General features: G+C 42.5%; 1 protein-coding gene across 1 annotated transcript in view; it reads right to left on the bottom strand.

Annotated features, from left to right (window-relative positions):
- Positions 1–17,627, bottom strand: part of LOC136294630 (vitellogenin-2-like) — a 22,471-nt gene extending 4,844 nt beyond the window's left edge. Inside the window, exons 1-29 of the mRNA XM_066192556.1 lie at positions 17,585–17,627; positions 17,210–17,230; positions 16,868–17,019; positions 14,856–15,107; positions 14,555–14,716; positions 14,260–14,408; positions 13,701–13,851; positions 13,438–13,595; positions 13,192–13,357; positions 12,577–12,702; positions 11,360–11,578; positions 10,744–10,961; positions 10,530–10,627; positions 9,980–10,104; positions 9,263–9,364; positions 8,551–8,670; positions 8,263–8,452; positions 7,833–7,926; positions 7,152–7,337; positions 6,803–6,947; positions 5,796–6,021; positions 5,537–5,712; positions 4,961–5,278; positions 4,626–4,673; positions 4,379–4,465; positions 2,787–2,999; positions 2,551–2,693; positions 1,145–1,283; positions 307–442 (exon numbers count right to left, since the gene is read on the bottom strand). Of these exons, the coding sequence (XP_066048653.1) occupies positions 307–442; positions 1,145–1,283; positions 2,551–2,693; positions 2,787–2,999; positions 4,379–4,465; positions 4,626–4,673; positions 4,961–5,278; positions 5,537–5,712; positions 5,796–6,021; positions 6,803–6,947; positions 7,152–7,337; positions 7,833–7,926; positions 8,263–8,452; positions 8,551–8,670; positions 9,263–9,364; positions 9,980–10,104; positions 10,530–10,627; positions 10,744–10,961; positions 11,360–11,578; positions 12,577–12,702; positions 13,192–13,357; positions 13,438–13,595; positions 13,701–13,851; positions 14,260–14,408; positions 14,555–14,716; positions 14,856–15,107; positions 16,868–17,019; positions 17,210–17,230; positions 17,585–17,624 (4,360 nt within the window). The 5' untranslated portion in view covers positions 17,625–17,627. The remainder of the gene's footprint in view (positions 1–306; positions 443–1,144; positions 1,284–2,550; positions 2,694–2,786; positions 3,000–4,378; positions 4,466–4,625; positions 4,674–4,960; positions 5,279–5,536; positions 5,713–5,795; positions 6,022–6,802; positions 6,948–7,151; positions 7,338–7,832; positions 7,927–8,262; positions 8,453–8,550; positions 8,671–9,262; positions 9,365–9,979; positions 10,105–10,529; positions 10,628–10,743; positions 10,962–11,359; positions 11,579–12,576; positions 12,703–13,191; positions 13,358–13,437; positions 13,596–13,700; positions 13,852–14,259; positions 14,409–14,554; positions 14,717–14,855; positions 15,108–16,867; positions 17,020–17,209; positions 17,231–17,584) is intronic.

The following is a 17,627-nucleotide window of genomic DNA, read 5'->3' as shown; positions in this document are numbered from 1 at the left end:
AAATTTTGCATTGTATTTTCTTCACCAAACAATTTTTGCAGTGAAGCTGAAATGGATGCATTTGGGAATGGATGTATTTGAAAGCACTATTTGGCATGGATCCGAATGTTTAATCTTCCTCGTATGTCTCTGTTTCTTTATGTCTTTGCAGCCTCACAGATTTTCATAGAGATACTTTGTTTCTATCTGACATCCAACTGATTTTTACGTGAACAAATAAGTAAAAAATAATACAACAAAAGTGCAAATCATGTTTACAAAATTTACAAAGTCAATCAATGTCTGTGCAGGTAGTTACTTGCTGACCTTTAAGACTTTCGATGATTGAAAGTGTTGCTTGGAAAAAGACCTTCCAGTCAGAGGACGGTGATGTTGAGATTGGTGTAGCCGGGTGTGAAGGGACTGGCAGGGGGAGACTGATGGCCGTGTCATAAATTGTGAGCTGAAATTCAGGCAGGAAACAAACATGAACAGAAATGCAAAGTACAGTGTCGAGAAAAGGTAGTATTTTCCTCCAGCCTTCCAAGAGAACTGTGCTGACTGAAATCTAAATTAGCATCTGGATTTCAGTCAGAGTGAAAAAGAAATCAAATCCTCTGTCTACAGCATGAAATAGTCCTACAGTGTAACACATCTGCAACCTATGGAACAGCAGTGCTACAAACGAATTTGGATAGTCACCAATTTAGAGCTTTTTGGCTAGCTGTATATCACATTTGTTCTCAGTTTGCTTACCTGAGACGTGCACCCTCTTTCTGCCTATACATCAAGTGCTGCTGTTTGGCTGTATCAGCAGCCTGCTTTTACTGTCTTTTCCAGAACCCAGGAAAACCTATCATCTTTCTAAAGATTTGGGGAGGAGTGGGCTTTTTAATAAGTTATTTTTTTAACATGCTGTCAATCATGATGATTGTTTTCTAAGCTGTTTCTTATTTCATATGCTTTCATGCTACATGAGAAAGACAAATACATTGTAAGATATTTTCATAGTAAAACCAGCCAAATGAATATAATGTATTGCGAAAGCAGCTTCTTTATAGTTTTGATTGGGTTCTTTTAAAAAATCAGCAGGTTAAAAACGCCCTTAGTCATCCATTTCCTAGGTATTGACTGCTTCATGATAAAAGATGGTGGAAATTGTTACCTCTGGCAACTTAAAGACAACATCACAGGTTCTTGGGGATGTCAAAGCCATAACCAAGGTTGCCTGGTGAGAGGGACCAAGCTGTTGCCTTTGGGAAAACCCAAGCAGATAGGCAGCTCCTGGAAGAAATGAGTAAAACCTAGGGGGAAAAAAGGAAGTAAGCTATTAAAATGAGCTGTCTTTGCAAAAAAAATGTTATTTTTTGTTCACACTAAAATACCCCCATAAAGCAATATGCATTCTGTGTTAGTATCAGGGCATGTTTTGCATCAGGGTTTGGTGTTATGTGATGTTGTATATGGAAGAAGGGGCGGGCAAATTTATTTTTAATTGGCATAAAAGATCTCAAGAGGCTGGATGGGAGAGTGATATGAGAAGAAAAGTGTGGCAAATTTGTTTTGAACACATTCAGACTGTCAGTCCTGCAGTGGTAACTTTAGGCAAGGATCCTTTGCCCACTAAAGACCATCAACAAGCTGATGGAGACTCTGTGAATGAGTTTCCAAACAAGCTTGGGACTCAAACAGAGAAATACAGAAAATATTCCTTTATAAAAAGGCATAGTCTCAGAGCAGAAAAAAAGGTAAGTTCTGTGACTTTGCTCCAGAAGAGTCAACTGAATGATTTAATCTCCTTTAGTAAGAGCAAATAACAGCTTTGGATAATTCAATCAAATGTAAAAAGTTACCCTCTTCAGTAGACTTTTAATCAAATCACCTGTATGCCTTTAATGTGAAAACTTGTGTTGTATGTGTATTTAGTTAGCTGAGTTGTTGTACATGTCTGTATTTTAGTAGCACTATGCCAAAAAAATAGGCTTCGATGTGGATCTTTATGTTATTGCAGGCAAATGGGTGTAGGGATACAACGATTGAATAAGACAGGTATTTCACGAAAAAGGAGACACCTGTGAACTGAACCCAGAATGTCCAGTTTTCTTACATTACATAAAATGTTTGTTTTTCTTATATTACATAAAATGTTTGTTATTTAATGTGCATAAACCTTATAGGAAGTATTTGTATCACCTGCTTTAGAAGCCAGAGGCAACTGCCTGCGTTAGGAAATTAAGTAAGACAGACTTCTTCAGAGAACCAAGGTCAGGCTTCTGCTCTGAGCCTCCATGAATCAGGAAGCATGACAAGACCAATCTCCTAATTCAGGCACTTTAAATTACAAGGCTGGAATAGAATAGGTGAATCCCATCATCCCAAGTGGTTTTCTTGCAAATGAAAATGCAATATGCTTTGAGGGAATGAATACATGGAAAGCAAACATATGTAATCTTGATTTTATATTATCCTACTGATTAAGCGGAATTTTTCCAACTTGGAAATTGCAGAACTGAACCTGTAATTATTTTGAACATTGACATATACTTTTCAAAAACTAAAATGAAATCTCACCATCTTGCAGTTGTTCGGATAATTGAAGGTACTTTTAGCCACTCCAGCTTCATCTGCATAGCTGGATAAGCAGCAAATTGCCCTGTGGCAATCTGAGTAGCAACCTGGTAGTCCTGGCAATCTTTACCCCATTTAAGAGAACCCTAGTAGAGGGAAATAAATAAATTTTTTGCATAAAACACAGTAAGATCATTATGTTTCATTTATATTTGAGCTGATTGATGTTTTAAACTTACTGATACTTTTCGGTAATTTATTACTGAAGCATCAGCACAGAGTTTCCATCTGCTTGGTCCTGTGATGCTTGAACCAAACACCTGTATTCTCCACCTCTTGGGTTGTGTATCAGTGTACAGGACAAGCTGCAATCCTGTTGGCTGCTTGTTTCTGTGGATGGCACGAAGTACCGCAGCCAGTATTGGTGGCTTGCTGTCTCCCAAGAATTTAGGCTTCAGTGAGGAGAGATGAAATAGAGACCAAAGACATAAACACGGCATTAGAATTATGATAGTAAAACCACTGGCATGACCCATGCAAGTAAGACTGTGTTGGGATTTTTTTTTTTTTTGTAAAGAAATTTCAGTGCAAGTAAAAGAAGTATGGTACTGGATAAAGAACAAATACTATCCAGCTCAGCACTGCTGTCTTACCAAACTGCAATTAAACTAATAGCCTTTTTGATAATATTAGCTTTACCACCTGTTTAAAACCATGATAATTTGTATTACCGGGGGATCTGTTCAGGGCAGTCCAAAGTGTGGCTGCCTGCATGAGGAGCAGCACGTGGCCTTGTTCAGTGCTGGATCCTTGTGCCCAGCAGCAGCACCTGCCTGACTGAGTGTCCTACCTGAGCTGTGGGCAGAGTCCCCACCTGGCCAGGGGACAGCTGCAGGTGGAATTTGCTGTGGGGCAGCATGTCCTCCCTGTGCTGCCAGGTCTGAGTGACAGAGACACACAAAAGGATTGGATGAGACAGAGCTGGAGTGGGCTAGGTGGGAAATGGGGAAAGAACAAGGCTGTGGCTGAGAAAGAGTTCAGGGAAGTAGTAACATGGTGAAAAGATGAACAAGAGAGGTGAATTTAAGCTGCATGGAAATGGTGGGGGAGAAGGTCAATCCAGTGGCCTTCTTTCCACAAGCTACTTGCACTAACATCTGGGAGCTGCTGCTGCAGAAGGGATGCCTCAGCAAAGTAAGGGTTATTATTTTGTAGCCATGTAGGTCGTTGCCTGAAACGTGTGAAATTTTTCTTTGTTGAAATCTGCTCCAGATTCTCTCAGTTCTAATAGAAGGACCAGGTACCATTAACTGTGTACCATGCAGGCACTCCTGAATAAACACCTGGATTGCTCTCAGAGTTGGAGCCTTGCTGCAAATTCAAGGTTTTTTCAAAGGCCTGTTGCAGTTCTGCTAACATGAGAAGGACTCTGCAGTGAGGACCTAATGAACAAAAAAGTGGCAGAGTCAACTCCTAAACTTTTACAGAAAGATACACAATGAAAATATCCCTGAAATATCTCTGATCCAGCAGGTCGGCACTTCTAAAGTGTTCTGATTTTTACAGTGAATTATTTACTGAGCAAGACAAATTTCAACATATATAGCAATACATTCCAGTTTCATTTAAAAATGTAGCCTGTATTAAATGAATATTAAATTACATTCAATGACTATACGAAGTGCTCACCTTTATGAAATGAGAAACAGTTCAATTTCTTTCTATATACCTAATATGCTAAATCACCATAATTTCCCTATTCTGTTATAAATATATAACAACTGGAAATGCAAAGTAAATGTTTGGATTTCTTGCAGATAAAGATACTCACCTGAGAGATGGCTGTAGAGATGTCTTCATCACTAGCTGAGGAAGAGGAAGAGCTGATGCTGATGTTCAGGATTTCCCCTCTTGTATCCTGGAAAACCAAAGAATCACCTTGAAACAGGTGCCTACCACTGGAAGTTGTTACAGAATTAATTCATCATATTTTTACTCTCAGAGAACTAGGATCTGATCGCAACAAAGACAGCAAGACTAGTTGTGCACCCTGCTCCCAGTACATGCAGTAAATGTACCTGTTCATCCGCTGGCTTAAACAAGAGCTGGTAAACAGGTGGGTTTGCCTGTGAAAATAGATATTATGTAAGAAGACCCCAGAGAAAATAAAGAATTAACTTTTGATAAATCCATTAAAAAATACAGTTCTGAGTGGGGGGGGGGGGGGGGAAGGCAAAATGAAACTAATTTTTTTAAGCATTGTACAGTGAAAAATTCTGAAATGTCAATATTTTGATCTAAAATGCTTCAGAGAACCAGGGTTCCTCTTTCTTTGGTCCATGCTCTATGAGCACAATTTTCTGATGTACAAAAACAATGAGAAATACAAAAAGGTCTAGCCAGAGTGAATTACCTGTTGGTCAGAATATTCACTGTCCCCACTGCAGTGTCTGTCCCCAGAGTGTTCTTGGCTGCTGCTGCTGCTGCTGCATGCTTTGCTGCTAGCAGAGCTCCCACTGCTGCTGCTCTTGCTGCGATGCTTCTTCCCAGATTGCCTTATTTCATCTTTGCTGTGATGATTTCCAGGCTCTCTGCCATCAGCAGAGGAAGCAGTGGAAGAGGAGGATGAACTGGAGATGTGGGCTGTGCTGGGCTCTGCCCACAGGCCTGTGTCTGCAGTCCCATACTCTCGGTTAATCCGCTTTGTGCGCCGCCGTGTTTTATTCGAGGCCTCCAAAAACAGTTGGAAGCATTATGAATTTATAGCTTGTTCTGTAACATTTCCCTGGCTGTCAGACAAGATGCTCACCACAGGCTTCCATGGAAATAGAACTTCCTGTCCCCACACACTGTGGAAGCTGTATCAGAACCCACTCAGGCCCATTCCTCCCAGCCCAGTTCTTTGCATCCCCATGCCAGTTTTCTGCAATGAAAACCCTTGGCTTCATTATAAGAAATATTTCCCTCTCTGATGCTCAAAGTCTCTTACCGTGAACACATTTTCAATGCCTAGAATCTTCTTCAGTTTAGCTTGAATGTCCTCATATGGAGATGTCTCTCCCTCTTCCTTTGACCCTGATCTTGATACCTCAATTATTTTTGAAGCTGCTTTGGATCCTGCTTGAACCTCCAGCTGTATTTTGTCAATATCAGCATCTGTATGAACTAAAGGCAAAAGCATTCCAGGGTTGTGCTGCTTGAGCGTTTTTTACAGTGATTGACAGAAAAACTTGTTTTTATGACTGTACCTGGCTTTAAAATTATTTTGGCTTCAAATTCTCCATATAATTTGTGCAGATAGGTATTTCTTAAGAAATCAGAATTATGTGATTTAAGGGTGAGACAAGTAGAACATCCCAAACTTTCAAATTTTTTACAGAACCTGCGTGCGTAAAATCTTCCTGCGCTGTTGTGATGTGCCTCTTCTGAACCTTGCCGGTATCCTTTGGATATCATGTTAGGTATGCTGCTTTGCTGCATTAAACAAAAATATGGCAGATAAAGTCATTTTCCATTAAAAAAATAAAATTGTCCCAGCTCTTAAAATAATTCCTCCAGTTAATGAAGAGAATGATGACAGTCCTTCTTAAAGAAGGAAGCAATGCTTAGAATTAGAGGTCCAGGCACTGGAAGCAGTGGGGTTTCCTGCAAAATGCTTTGTGGAAGAGGACAGCTCTCCTGCCCACCCTTTCTCAGGCAGTCCTTCACAAATCCACTTCCCAATGAGAACCTGCAGGGCTCTTTGGAGGGGCAGTCCCTCTGCACCCTTTCAGGCTTCTAGCTCTCCTACTGTAAGCCAGCATGTCTTTCCCACACGAGCCTCAAAACCTGAAGAGCACATGAAAGAATGTGCTTCTGCAATCCACTCAGGATTATCTCAGGATTCAGGAAGAAAAATCTATATCCTGCCCAAGAACCATATTTTTTGCATTACTCTGATTCAGAAAAAAGTGAGATATTGTACAAAGGATGTGAATTTCAAACACCCTCCCATGACTGTAAAGAAATAGAAAGACTTGCTGTCAAAGCAGCCCTACCTGCATGCAATGAAGAAAGTGAGTTGGCTGTGAAGGATCATGTCATGAACCCATTGGGGTTTAGGCTTGGTTTGGGAAATATCAGACCCCTGTTGAATTTCACCATTCCTGTGTTTGTGATGTGGTTAGCCAGCTCCCGTGTCAGGGGTGCCCAGCCCTTCTGAGGAGCTCTCTGTTCTCTGCCTGTCTGCAGTACAGGTGGCAAGAGGCTTCCTTACCTTCCAGCTACCAGGCTTTGAAGATCCTTCTGTTGTCTGCAGTAGCTGGTCAGAGATATTTGGTATTTCTCCTTTGGGGAAAATATGGGATTTCTTTTCAGAATCTACTTCTTCCATGTTCCTTGAAATAGCATAAACTTCACTCCTGTGGAGGTGATAAATGGCACACAAGTAACACATTCTGATTTCACTGTACCCATCTTTGCTGGCATAAAAAGACAGTACTAAGCCTTATGTGGCTGCCAAGGTATGGCAGACCTTAACAAGTAGTTGTATACTTGTGATTTTGTAACAGGCAACTCACAATCAGTAACACAGAGCTAGCAAAATGAAAAAAGCTCTTCTGTACCTCACAGCTGCGAGCTCAACCTCTTGATGGCAGGGAAGGGTCTCAATTTTCAAATTTTTCTCTTTCATATTTATCCTGGCATCAAATTTCATTGTACTGTTGGCACTGAACTCTGCATGAAATTCAAAACCACTCTGAAGGTACTGTGTATTAATCCCCATCATTGCAATCATATGAAAATAGGCTCTGAAAGAGTGGAAATAAAACCAGGCATAATTATATATTAATATGCAAAACTTTAATTTTGAAATGTAAAATTACATTTTCATGCTGTTCTTTTTATTGTAAGACCCACTACTGATGGATGAAGAGATTTCTCACTGCAGGATAAGAAAAAAGGTGAAATGCTGCTGGAGAAGGTGAAGAGATTTGTCTGAAAAACAAAGCTAGCGTGGAGCTTCTGACTGCATTGTCACTAGTAGATTGCTTGAGGACAAGATAACTCCAGAATCCCGTAGCTTCAGATTTTGCCTATTTTTCAAATATTAACACTACTACTGTTATTATCATACTTGTTACCATTATCATTATTATTAGTTGTGCTCTAGACTAGCACATTTGTCCAAAATCTGAGACAAGTAAGATTCCTGTATAGCTACATGCCACCACATATCTATGTCAAAAGTAACTATGACTATAAATACTTGTGTGTATATGTGAAAGTATATATGTAATTTTTACTTTGGCCTGATGTCAGCATGAATATCCATCTTGGTTTCCCACAACTGAAATGGTCTGAAATTGTCAGATACTGGTGGTGATACCTTTACATCCACTGTAAAAGACAGACAGAAATTATATGAAGAGAGAAACAATGAATTCTGGGGATATAATACTTTCAATAAGCATAGTAGTTAGTGCAAGAGTAGCACTTTTACATTTTGAAATACTTTACATGGTTATTTAAAGGCTGCTAATCCAAATCAGTTATACAAATATGTCACAGGTGAAATATCCTAATTAATTCTCAAATCCTTTGGACGCAACTGGTCACGAATGTTTCAACATTACTGGGGTGTTTTTCAAGATAATAGAGGGATTTAATTTCAGCAGAGGGACTGGAGCCACAACGGTTGTGGGGAAGCTGCTCAGTTTGGCACCCCAAGCTCACCATCAGCCGCAGCCTGGGCCACCGTGGCCCCGCACAGCCCCAGCTCCAGTGGCAGGCCAGCAACAGTGGGGACAATGTGCCTCATCTCACCCACCAGCACTGGCAGGGTCCATCGGCCTGAAATGCCTCTCTGGACCTCTTCCAACATTTTTTTCACCACTGGCTGCCAGTCTGATGATCCAGTTAGACTCTGGAAATAGAGGAATAGTTAGGTAAGTAGGTAAGAGGAGACACAGAAGGGAAGTTATCCAGTATAGCAGACAAAAAAGTCAACAGCCTTGTCAGTACCGTCATCATCTGTTGAATGGCATCTTTGTCAATGTCAACAAAGGCAATCTCTTGACCCAATACTTTGATGTAAGCAGATACCAGGGGGTCTTCAGGTGGCAGTTCTTTCCATCCCAGAAGCTGTGGTATTAAGGAGAGATGGGGAGAAAGGGAAGAAGCAGAAAATGTCACTAAAAATGGAGCAATGTATTAACGAAAAGTAGATTCCGTCTGAAGGATGAGAACTGTGGTTCCTTAGGCAAAAACCCAATAGACATATTACAGGTCTGCAATGTGGCCTTTCTTATATTCCACAGCTGATTTCAGAGAGTGCTTCCCCATGCAAGGATGAGGTTAAAGGGCTTGGTAATTTCTGCTGCTGTAAGTAGTAGGTAACACCCGAGGACTGATGAAGGAAAAACCTTATTCAATTATCATTTTAAAAGAGAACAACCACTTAGTGTTGTTCTAACATACACTTTAAAACATTTTGGCTCCCAGCAGCATCCTCATCTTTTGTACTATACATTGAGAGCTGACACATGTTGAGTGAGAAGGTGGCATCTGTTGAGAGAGTAAGTACAATGTAAGTACAGCTTTCCATGACTAAACAGGATGACAGACTCCTTTCTTCCAGAAGCATCAAAGGGATGGCTCAGTGGGTGGGTGATGCAACCCTGGTGCTGTCAGGAGCTGTCTGTTGCAGGCAGGTCAGAAGGGTGCCCAGACGTACCGATTTACCCAGCTCCTTCAGGGTCTTGTACGTGTCATACTCAGCAAAGGGAATGTTCTGCCTCCTCATAAGCTTGGTTAGGCTTTGTGACCGGAAAGCCACCTGTAGAAAAGAGTCAGGTATCACAGCCCAAGTGCAAGAGAGGTCAGAAGAACTCTTGTGCCTGGTATTAACTCACTGAGGCCACATGAAATACTTGTTCCATGGAGTCATTGCGTTATTAGGACGTGTCTACCTGGTGGATGACTGCAGGCTATGGCTGCAGATGCTGAGGACGTGCTGAGCCAGCCAGCCTTAAATTAGTCATCAGGGATAATTTTAGGGTAGTGCAGAACTCAGCCCAGGCTTCAAAGCTTGCCCAAGAAGCTGTGTAAATTCCTACATGCTGTTACATGGAGCTTTGTGCTGCCCTGGCTTTACTGCTGGCTGAAATTTAAGTTCCCTGTACTTATGCAAATACCCTGGATCCCACGTGACTTTAGGTGGGCAGATGGATGTTCTGCTGTGTAAGCTTTCCTCTGCTCCTAGACTTACATGCCTATACTGGATGCGTTCATTGATGAATGTATATGTCAAGAAGCCCAAATAAAAGAAGAAGCCTAAGTAAAATCATAATAATTTTCTAAATTTTCCCTTCCACGTCTGCCCTCACAGCCAGAAATGGAGTTAAACACTACATCACAGTCCAAAATCTGGCTGCCTTAATGCAATACTTACTTCGATAATATCCGTTGCAGTGTCTGCATAATATCCTCTTACTTTTGTGATTATATCAGATGGAAACATGGTGCTGGGACTGTTCATTAGATAGGCTCTCCAAATGGCACCAGCCTGATACTGAACTGTCACAGGAATAAAAAAATGAAAAAAAACTCAGAAATTAGGGTCTCCAGAGTGTCTGGTGCACATAAGACACCTCATATACGTGCTGTAGTAGATCACAAGGGGTTCTGTCAGGGTTCAGTCCCACAGATCCTCCAGTTTGCAACCTCAAGAGGAGGACTTCATTCTAGGGCAGAGTCAACACAATGCCAGGTACTGAAGGAGGCCTAAATCCACATGCAAGCAGCACTTTCCCCAGCAGATACCAGAGACCTGTGGTATAGTCTCAGACAGTTTTGCGTGTTTGGAGGTTCTTCTGCTTTTTCTATTTCAAGAGTGCACTAAACTCACAGTTCATGATTGGATTTTGGGTGAAAATCACAGAACACAATAGAGGCATTTGGCTACCTAAGCTGAGGACATGCACAGGGCAGCTGGTACTCACAGGAATAGTCGCTGATCTGAATGACCTTGCTGTAGCGATAGCTCAGCCTGTCAAGTCTGGGACCCAGGAGTTTAATGGCAATGTTGCAAGCAGCAGATCTGGGCAACAGAATTGAAATCATATGAAGAGAGTCGACTGTGACCAAATTCTTAGAAAACTGCAATAAAAAAAAATCTCAATTTTCTACTAAAAATGTACTTCTTCCTCTACTTACAGTTTATAGAGCTGTGGGATCCTGCCAGCTGCCAAAGCCTTCATGTGTGAATATGCAAAACTGGCTACTTGCAGGCTGGGCTCTGTCAGCAGCGAGCTGGCCAGAGCTGATACTGTTGGAAGAGCAGGCTTCGTTTCAAAGAGAACAACACAAGCAACCATTCGGACAGTTGGAGCAAGTGTGCTGTCCATGAAGACCTGGAGGGTGATCTCCCTTACCTACAGGAGGAAGACAGAACCTCTGAGTAGCCCATAACTTGCCAGTGAGCAGTGTTTCCAGAACAGTGCATATGAGCTCTGCAGTGGATGGAGAACAGAACCCTGAACAAGAGATGTGGGCACGGGGCCTGTCACTGAAAATGAAGATATTGCTGGGTGCACAGTGAACAGGGCTGGGGGAAACAAGTTGAGTATTACAGTGACTGAAACTCTTTCCCAGGATATCAGCAAGGATGGGATGATGTCAGAAGTTTGCAGCATGAGCAAGAGGAAGACCAGTAACTGAGAAGCCTATCCGGAGTTGTTAACATTACCTGATGGTTTTATTATTCCTGAATCACTAAGCAAACCCAACCCATACCCTTCAAGACATTTGTTTAAATAATAATTTCAGTTACTTTTGCGGGGTCTTTTCTTGCAATTTTCCTTAAGGCCAGCACAGCATCAGCGTGAATTCTGTTTGGTAATGAAGCTGCAGCTGAGGAAAATGTTGGCAAAAACTTCAGGATGCGTTTCATACTGGCTGGCTCTCCGGCATTGCCTATGGCTTTCAGGGCCAAGGACATGTCTTTGACATCACCTTTGCTAGTGGCTTCAGTAGCAAGGTCGTGGAGTGGCTGAAAATGGAGCAAACCCTGTTAATCTTACCAGGTAATGATCTTGTAATAATTCATAAAAATGTGCATTGGCATAGCAAGCAAAACAATTACTGCTGCAAATCCCAGAATTGAGCTGTTCAGACTTTTCTCCCAGGAAAAAAATCTCACCATCATTGTCAGGATGCTAAACACGGACCATACAAAAAGACGTGGTTTTCTCCTTGCACTTTGTTGTAATTGATATTGCATCGTGCCTGAGCCTGAGTGTAGGAGACAATCCCAGGTGGGTGCCTGCACCAAAGACTGTTGCAAGTTCAAAGGCAGTGCTGAGCTGATGCCAAGTACAGTCATTCCCAGGGCCACCTCTGCCAAATTGCACTTGCATATTTTTCACTTCCTACAATAACTTCAAGTTTACTTGAACAGTTTTGCTGTTCTGAGAGGCAGAATTGCCATTCTGATGTTTTGGCTATATTTCACTTCTTTTTGGAAGATTTAAACACATGTCAAACACCAGCAAAACCTTCTCAGTGCTGTGCTCCTGCTGAGCAAGGAGCTGGAGCTGCACAGTCCAAGGACAATGTCCTGAGTATTTCTGACAGTGAAATGAAATTGTGTAGCAGGGCTTCCTTGGAAGCCCTAACCTATGACATACCTAAAGCTTTGCTTATATTTACATTTTACTGCCTTTTTAATACATCTTTTAAGTACATGCTACCTAATATAAAAGTAGAATCATTATTTTGCTTTAATCCAAGTTTTGTCACAACTTAACTCAGTTTCAGGCTGGTTACAGGATCCATTATCCCCGTTGCCTTCCAGTACTACATTTTAAATTCTGAACTGTTACAACCTGGTCTTTCAAAGGCATCAGCTCAGTGTTTCATTCTGTCTTTGCATCGCAGAGTAAGGCATGCAAATAGTGAGTTACCTAACTGCCAGTATTGTGAGAGTTAAATTAAAGGCGCTTTTAAATTTTTTTCCCCTTTTATGAATAAAAAATGAGAGTAACATACCTGAAGAAGTTCATTTGGACATAGTAAAGCCTGAGCACAGTGTTTATTCACCATGCTACCATATCCTAGGTAAACAATTATCCTATGCATCAGTACTTTCTGGATTTGGGGACAGGTCAGAAAAGTCTGCAGAAGGAAGAAGTATCATTTTTTATGGTTTCTAGTCATTAGAACTGTATTTCTCAATAAATGCATTTGAGAAATAGATAAAATTTATTTCTGCTGTTTCTGAATAATTTCAGGAATTAAATCAAATGCTAGACATTCAGCTACAAGAAAATTAAGTGGATTTGCCCCAGTTACACTGTATGCTCTTTAGATACTGATTATATATTATTTTCTTGAGTTTGTATTTTTTTTCTTTTTTACTGCTGATTTGGCAAAAAGAATCAACAGCAGTTTTCTTATAGTTTGTGTGGTTTAATATAAAATACGATTGAAAACTTTTGACAACAAGTGTTTGGGAACATTTTCTGAACCATTTCCCATTTTGTTAATACCCTGCATTTTACAAATATTGATGGAAATATGTTTTATCTTTCACTTATAATCCTGTGAATTCACCTTTAAAAAGGAGTGAGAGGAAAAACCAAAGGAAGAATGATCTGTACTTACTGAGGCAATTTCCAGGGTTTGTTTGTTTGGTGTAACAAAATGGAAGGCAAGAGGGAGAGTCACTGCTGCTTCCCAGATGTTTAGCTTCTCATCATGGATTTTTTGCTTCAGGAATCTGAACGTGTCAGTAGCTCCAGCAGCACAGATGGCGCTCAGGAACCAGGGCCTGCCAGGAAAAGGAGGACTCATCATCCTCATTGCCCAGTGTGCCTCTGATCAGAGACCCTGGCTGAAGGCCACAGTTACCTGTAGGGGAGTTCATTGACAAACTGCAGCCACAAAGACTCGATTTGATCGAGGGTTGCTGCACGAAAAAGCTGGACCATTTGTAAGAACTTGGCTGAAGCTTCTTTAGTGTCTCCTTTCTCGTTATTCTGAACTAATTGCCACAGCGTCTCTGTTAACTGTAGGAAAAACAGACAGTTGGAAGGATACGTGTCTAAAGTAATTATGTGGTGACCTGTTAACCTTATAAATAGTGAAAGTACGTGAAAATAAGCCTCTAATACCTGTAAATCTGGGTTTTTAATCCTGATTAGAGGAATTGGCATCTGGAGTAGCTCTCCTGAGAAATGATAACGAAGACTCCCCTGTTTTTGCAGCTGAGATGTTGGTGCACTGATAGGAGGCCTTTTAGTGCCGACCAAAGACAGCTCTTGTCTTCAAAGGAAAGAGGGAAATGCATCAGTAGACAGTAACCACACTGTGCAGGGAGGACTTGTACAGCATTGGAACAGAACTGAGAGGTACTCAGCAGCACTGCAAATGGAGTGTGCATTTATTGCTCAGGATTATCTGGAAAAGTCATACGACTGCAAAAGCCTTTGTGAGAGCTTGCTAAAGTCTCTGAGAGGTTGGACAGATGTTTTGGGTGGCCTGATGAGTAGGGCACAGGCCACCTGAAACATCCTGGGCATCCTGGGCTGGATACCCCAAGGGCTGTACAGTGTTTTGGCCCTTGGCAGCCACAGGCCAGATGCTTCTTGTTATCTCACAAATCAGCAGTAAATATATAAACAGTTTTAGGCATGTCCTCCTGGCTGTGATAAGGGCATGCACAGTGCCTACCTTGCCTCCATGACTGCTGCCCCGTTGGGTTCATTGAAAGGAGAGATCTGGTACACCTGGTCTGACATGGCGGACGTCAATGATACCCCACTGTCGTCATACTTCATCTTGTAAGTGAATGTCACTGTGCCCTTAACATTTCTGGCTTTCTACAAGTGCAAAGAGACCCACTCAGAAACAGGAATGGGCTGGCCAGCCCAGAGAAGCCAAACCCCCCACGAGCATCAGTGCCATGTGGGTGCTGAGCAGTGGCTCAGGCCCCAGCAGGGCAGCGGTGGCTCTGTGCTGCTCATACCAGGGGACAGGTAGGGCAGGGTCGGATATAAGCCATTCCCAGGTTCTTCACTGCTTTATCCTGGCAGTCTGTCAGGTCCTTGCTTTTGGAAATGGTGGCACGGTTGTTCTTGCTATCATCCTGGATAACGTATCTGGTATGGCAGATACCTTCAATCCCAGCCTGCAAATGTTGGTTAAACACAGTGAAAGTCCCACTTGAAACAGCAATAAAAAAGTCAGAGAGAACAGCCTGGGAGGTATAACTTACTCTTTAACGCTAAAAGGAGAATAAAAGTAAAATCAGAACAAAAAAAACAAACCTCCTGTAGCTCGTACACATTTTGTGACTTTTTGATGGTTATCTGCAGCATGTTCAGAACTCCTCTCACTAGGTTAGTGCACAGAATGGGACAGTCCTCAGGGGCAAAAATACTTCCAACCCTTCCTTCAGTGTATTCAAACTTAAAGGTCTGGCTGAGACATGCAGCAATTGTTTCTGAGAGCTTTGAAGATGGAATGAAGGGGTCAGTGGGCCAGAAGCCGTTGTGTTCCTCCAGCTTTGGCGATCGAATCTGTGAACAAAAACAGGAAAACAATCATAATGTTCACCATCAGTTTGAAATAGTGTTACAATACAGAAACTGGGCACTTCTTATCCATGGCGAGCCAAAAGTCACTTGTGCAACATTGCAGGAAACAGTTTCCAACTTGTGTGCTGAGCCTAGAAAGCATCCTTGAAAATGCAAACTTCCATGAAGGATTTCTGCCAGGAAAATGAGATTATGTGAGCAGAATTCAGAAGTTCAGCAAGTCTGATGAAGCTTGTAGGGTGAGTGAAATACCACCTACCTATCAGTACAGACAGGATACTCACTCCTTTCCCACAGATGACAAGTGAGATCTCCCTTCAGTCTGCAAGGCAGCCAAGCCATTATTGCCCAAGCTGCCTGCCTGAACTCACAGGGTCTGTTCTGGCTGCTGCTCCACGTCCAGCATGCCCCCAGGCACCAAAGCCATGGCACAATTGATGGGGGAGCAGAGGTGACCACAGAAGCTCACACCTTTGGAAGTGTCTGACATCCCTCTGAGCTCCCCCGGATGTAAAGCTTGTGCACAAGTCTTTGACTGCTACCTAGTGGGAAGTGTGTGCCTGCATGCACAGACCTACCTAGTCCTATACTTACACACCTCCCACCCTCGTGCATAAAAGTACATGTTCCTGCATAGAGGGAAAAGGTGTGGGCTCAGTGCTCTGTTTTATTTTAGGCATTTTTAATCAATGCTGCAAGGGTGGCTTGCCTCTTGTCACATTTTCTCAAATGAAATCCTACTCAAGACTGTTGTCTGCAACTGCTAACATTGTAGCAACTTCAGTGAGGTTACACAGAGCCTGCAATTGCAGCAGTGTATAAAGTTTGACAACTGGTATTCCTTCACACTGTTTCACTAATATATGTGCAGGATTGCGGACTGAGAAAACTCCAAGGGTGAGTGCTAAGAGCAATTCTTACACCTTTTCCCCCATATGCTGTCTTCTCAATCCCTAATCTGTGGTCTTTCGTGCCATGCCAGTATTCTAAGCTGTTTGGTTTTATCTTTCTGCTGAGTAACAGTGCTTCCAGATCTGATATCCTTATGATAAACACAGGCAATTGCCATTAGAATTCTTCACATTTGAATTAATGCCTAGGTGAAGAATATCAAAAGGGGGATAGTGGAGACAGTTTGGTCTTTCTCATGTGATATCTGAATTCCAGTGCTGAGCTTTTTTAAGCTATGGACCAGGTTAAAAAAAAAATCATGGATATTTCATTCTAGAATGCTCGTGTTCATACTCAAGCTTAGCGTTACCTTAGTAAAACTATGTTGAGGGCATTTCTTTAAAGCAGTTGCCAGCCATGTTTTTGTATGGAGGTGAACCTAAGGTAGCTTTAGTCAAGGGGGTTCAGATACTGATGGCAGCAGAGCTGGGGCAGCTCCAGCTCTTTCCTGCAGAGGAGCAGGCTATGAGCAAGCCTGTGGTGCTCTCTGTAGGTCCCTGCCAGTAACCTGAAGCATTCTGGATGCAGCTGCAGACCCTTCAGCAGTGCCCTCGGCTCTCCCCACCGTGCCCTGGGCATAGAGGGTGCAGAGCTCAGTGCCCATGCCCACTGCCTTCACTGAGGAATCGTCACTGCCTGAGGGAAACCACTTGGACTGACACTGGGCATAGCTTTTGTGTGAGCTCTACGTCTTTTTGTCACTTATTTTGCCAGCCTGAAGGTATCAACGAAGCATCTTTAACTGCATGATATTGGTGGGTGGGTGGGTTCCCATGGCCGTGGTGATTTACCTGCAGAAGGTGGTCACTGTGAGACACCCGGCTGATCTCCACCTTGCTGGTCAGCCTCACCCCTGCCGTGGCCAGGCTTCTGTCAGTGAGCTCATGCAAAATGATGGTCTCATAGCTAAACAGGTAGGTCTTGCCCATATGAAAAACAGGCTCTGTTAGGGAAAAAAATATAACAGAAACACCTCCTTGGCTATGACTGTTGTGATGTTACTTGAACCAGCACAGCAAGGAAAGGTGATGCTGCCACTTCCAGAAAAAACAGGTGAAAGCAGTGGGCAAGGCAAGGCTGTAAGGGAAGGCAGCAAGGGAAGGGAACTGCTGGCTGACAGGGGAGCTACTTACCAAGGTCCTGTTTCTGGCCCTCTGTGAGGAAGGAAAGAGAAGTGTTAATGAAAAAAAAAAAACATTTTTGTAGATCCTTTCATGTATTATGCATTAAGTCAGCATGCTAATGGTTGGCAAACCACCAGTAATGGGGCTCACCCCACACCCCCAGGAGACCAAGCCCATGCCAGCCCTGCTCACTAGCTGCTGCTTGCTTGGCTTTTCTCCTGCTGCTGAGCTTAGCACAGAAATCTAACTGTTTACAGCTGAAGCTATAAAAGGGCTTCAGCAAATGAAGCTGTAAATATCCCTAAAAAGCCCCAAGGAGATGTAATTTGCTCAGCATCACAGTGGCTGTCACAGCTCAGCAGTGATGGTAAAGCTTCCACTTACCCACGAGGGCGAACACCAGGGCCAGGATGAGTGCCTTCATGCT

The sequence above is a fragment of the Chamaea fasciata genome, unplaced genomic scaffold (assembly GCF_029207755.1).
Source record: "Chamaea fasciata isolate MVZ Bird 193981 ecotype frontalis unplaced genomic scaffold, bChaFas1.0.hap1 SCAF_10, whole genome shotgun sequence".
Lineage (NCBI taxonomy): Eukaryota > Metazoa > Chordata > Aves > Passeriformes > Sylviidae > Chamaea > Chamaea fasciata.
This window is presented reverse-complemented; position numbering and strand designations above follow the sequence as displayed.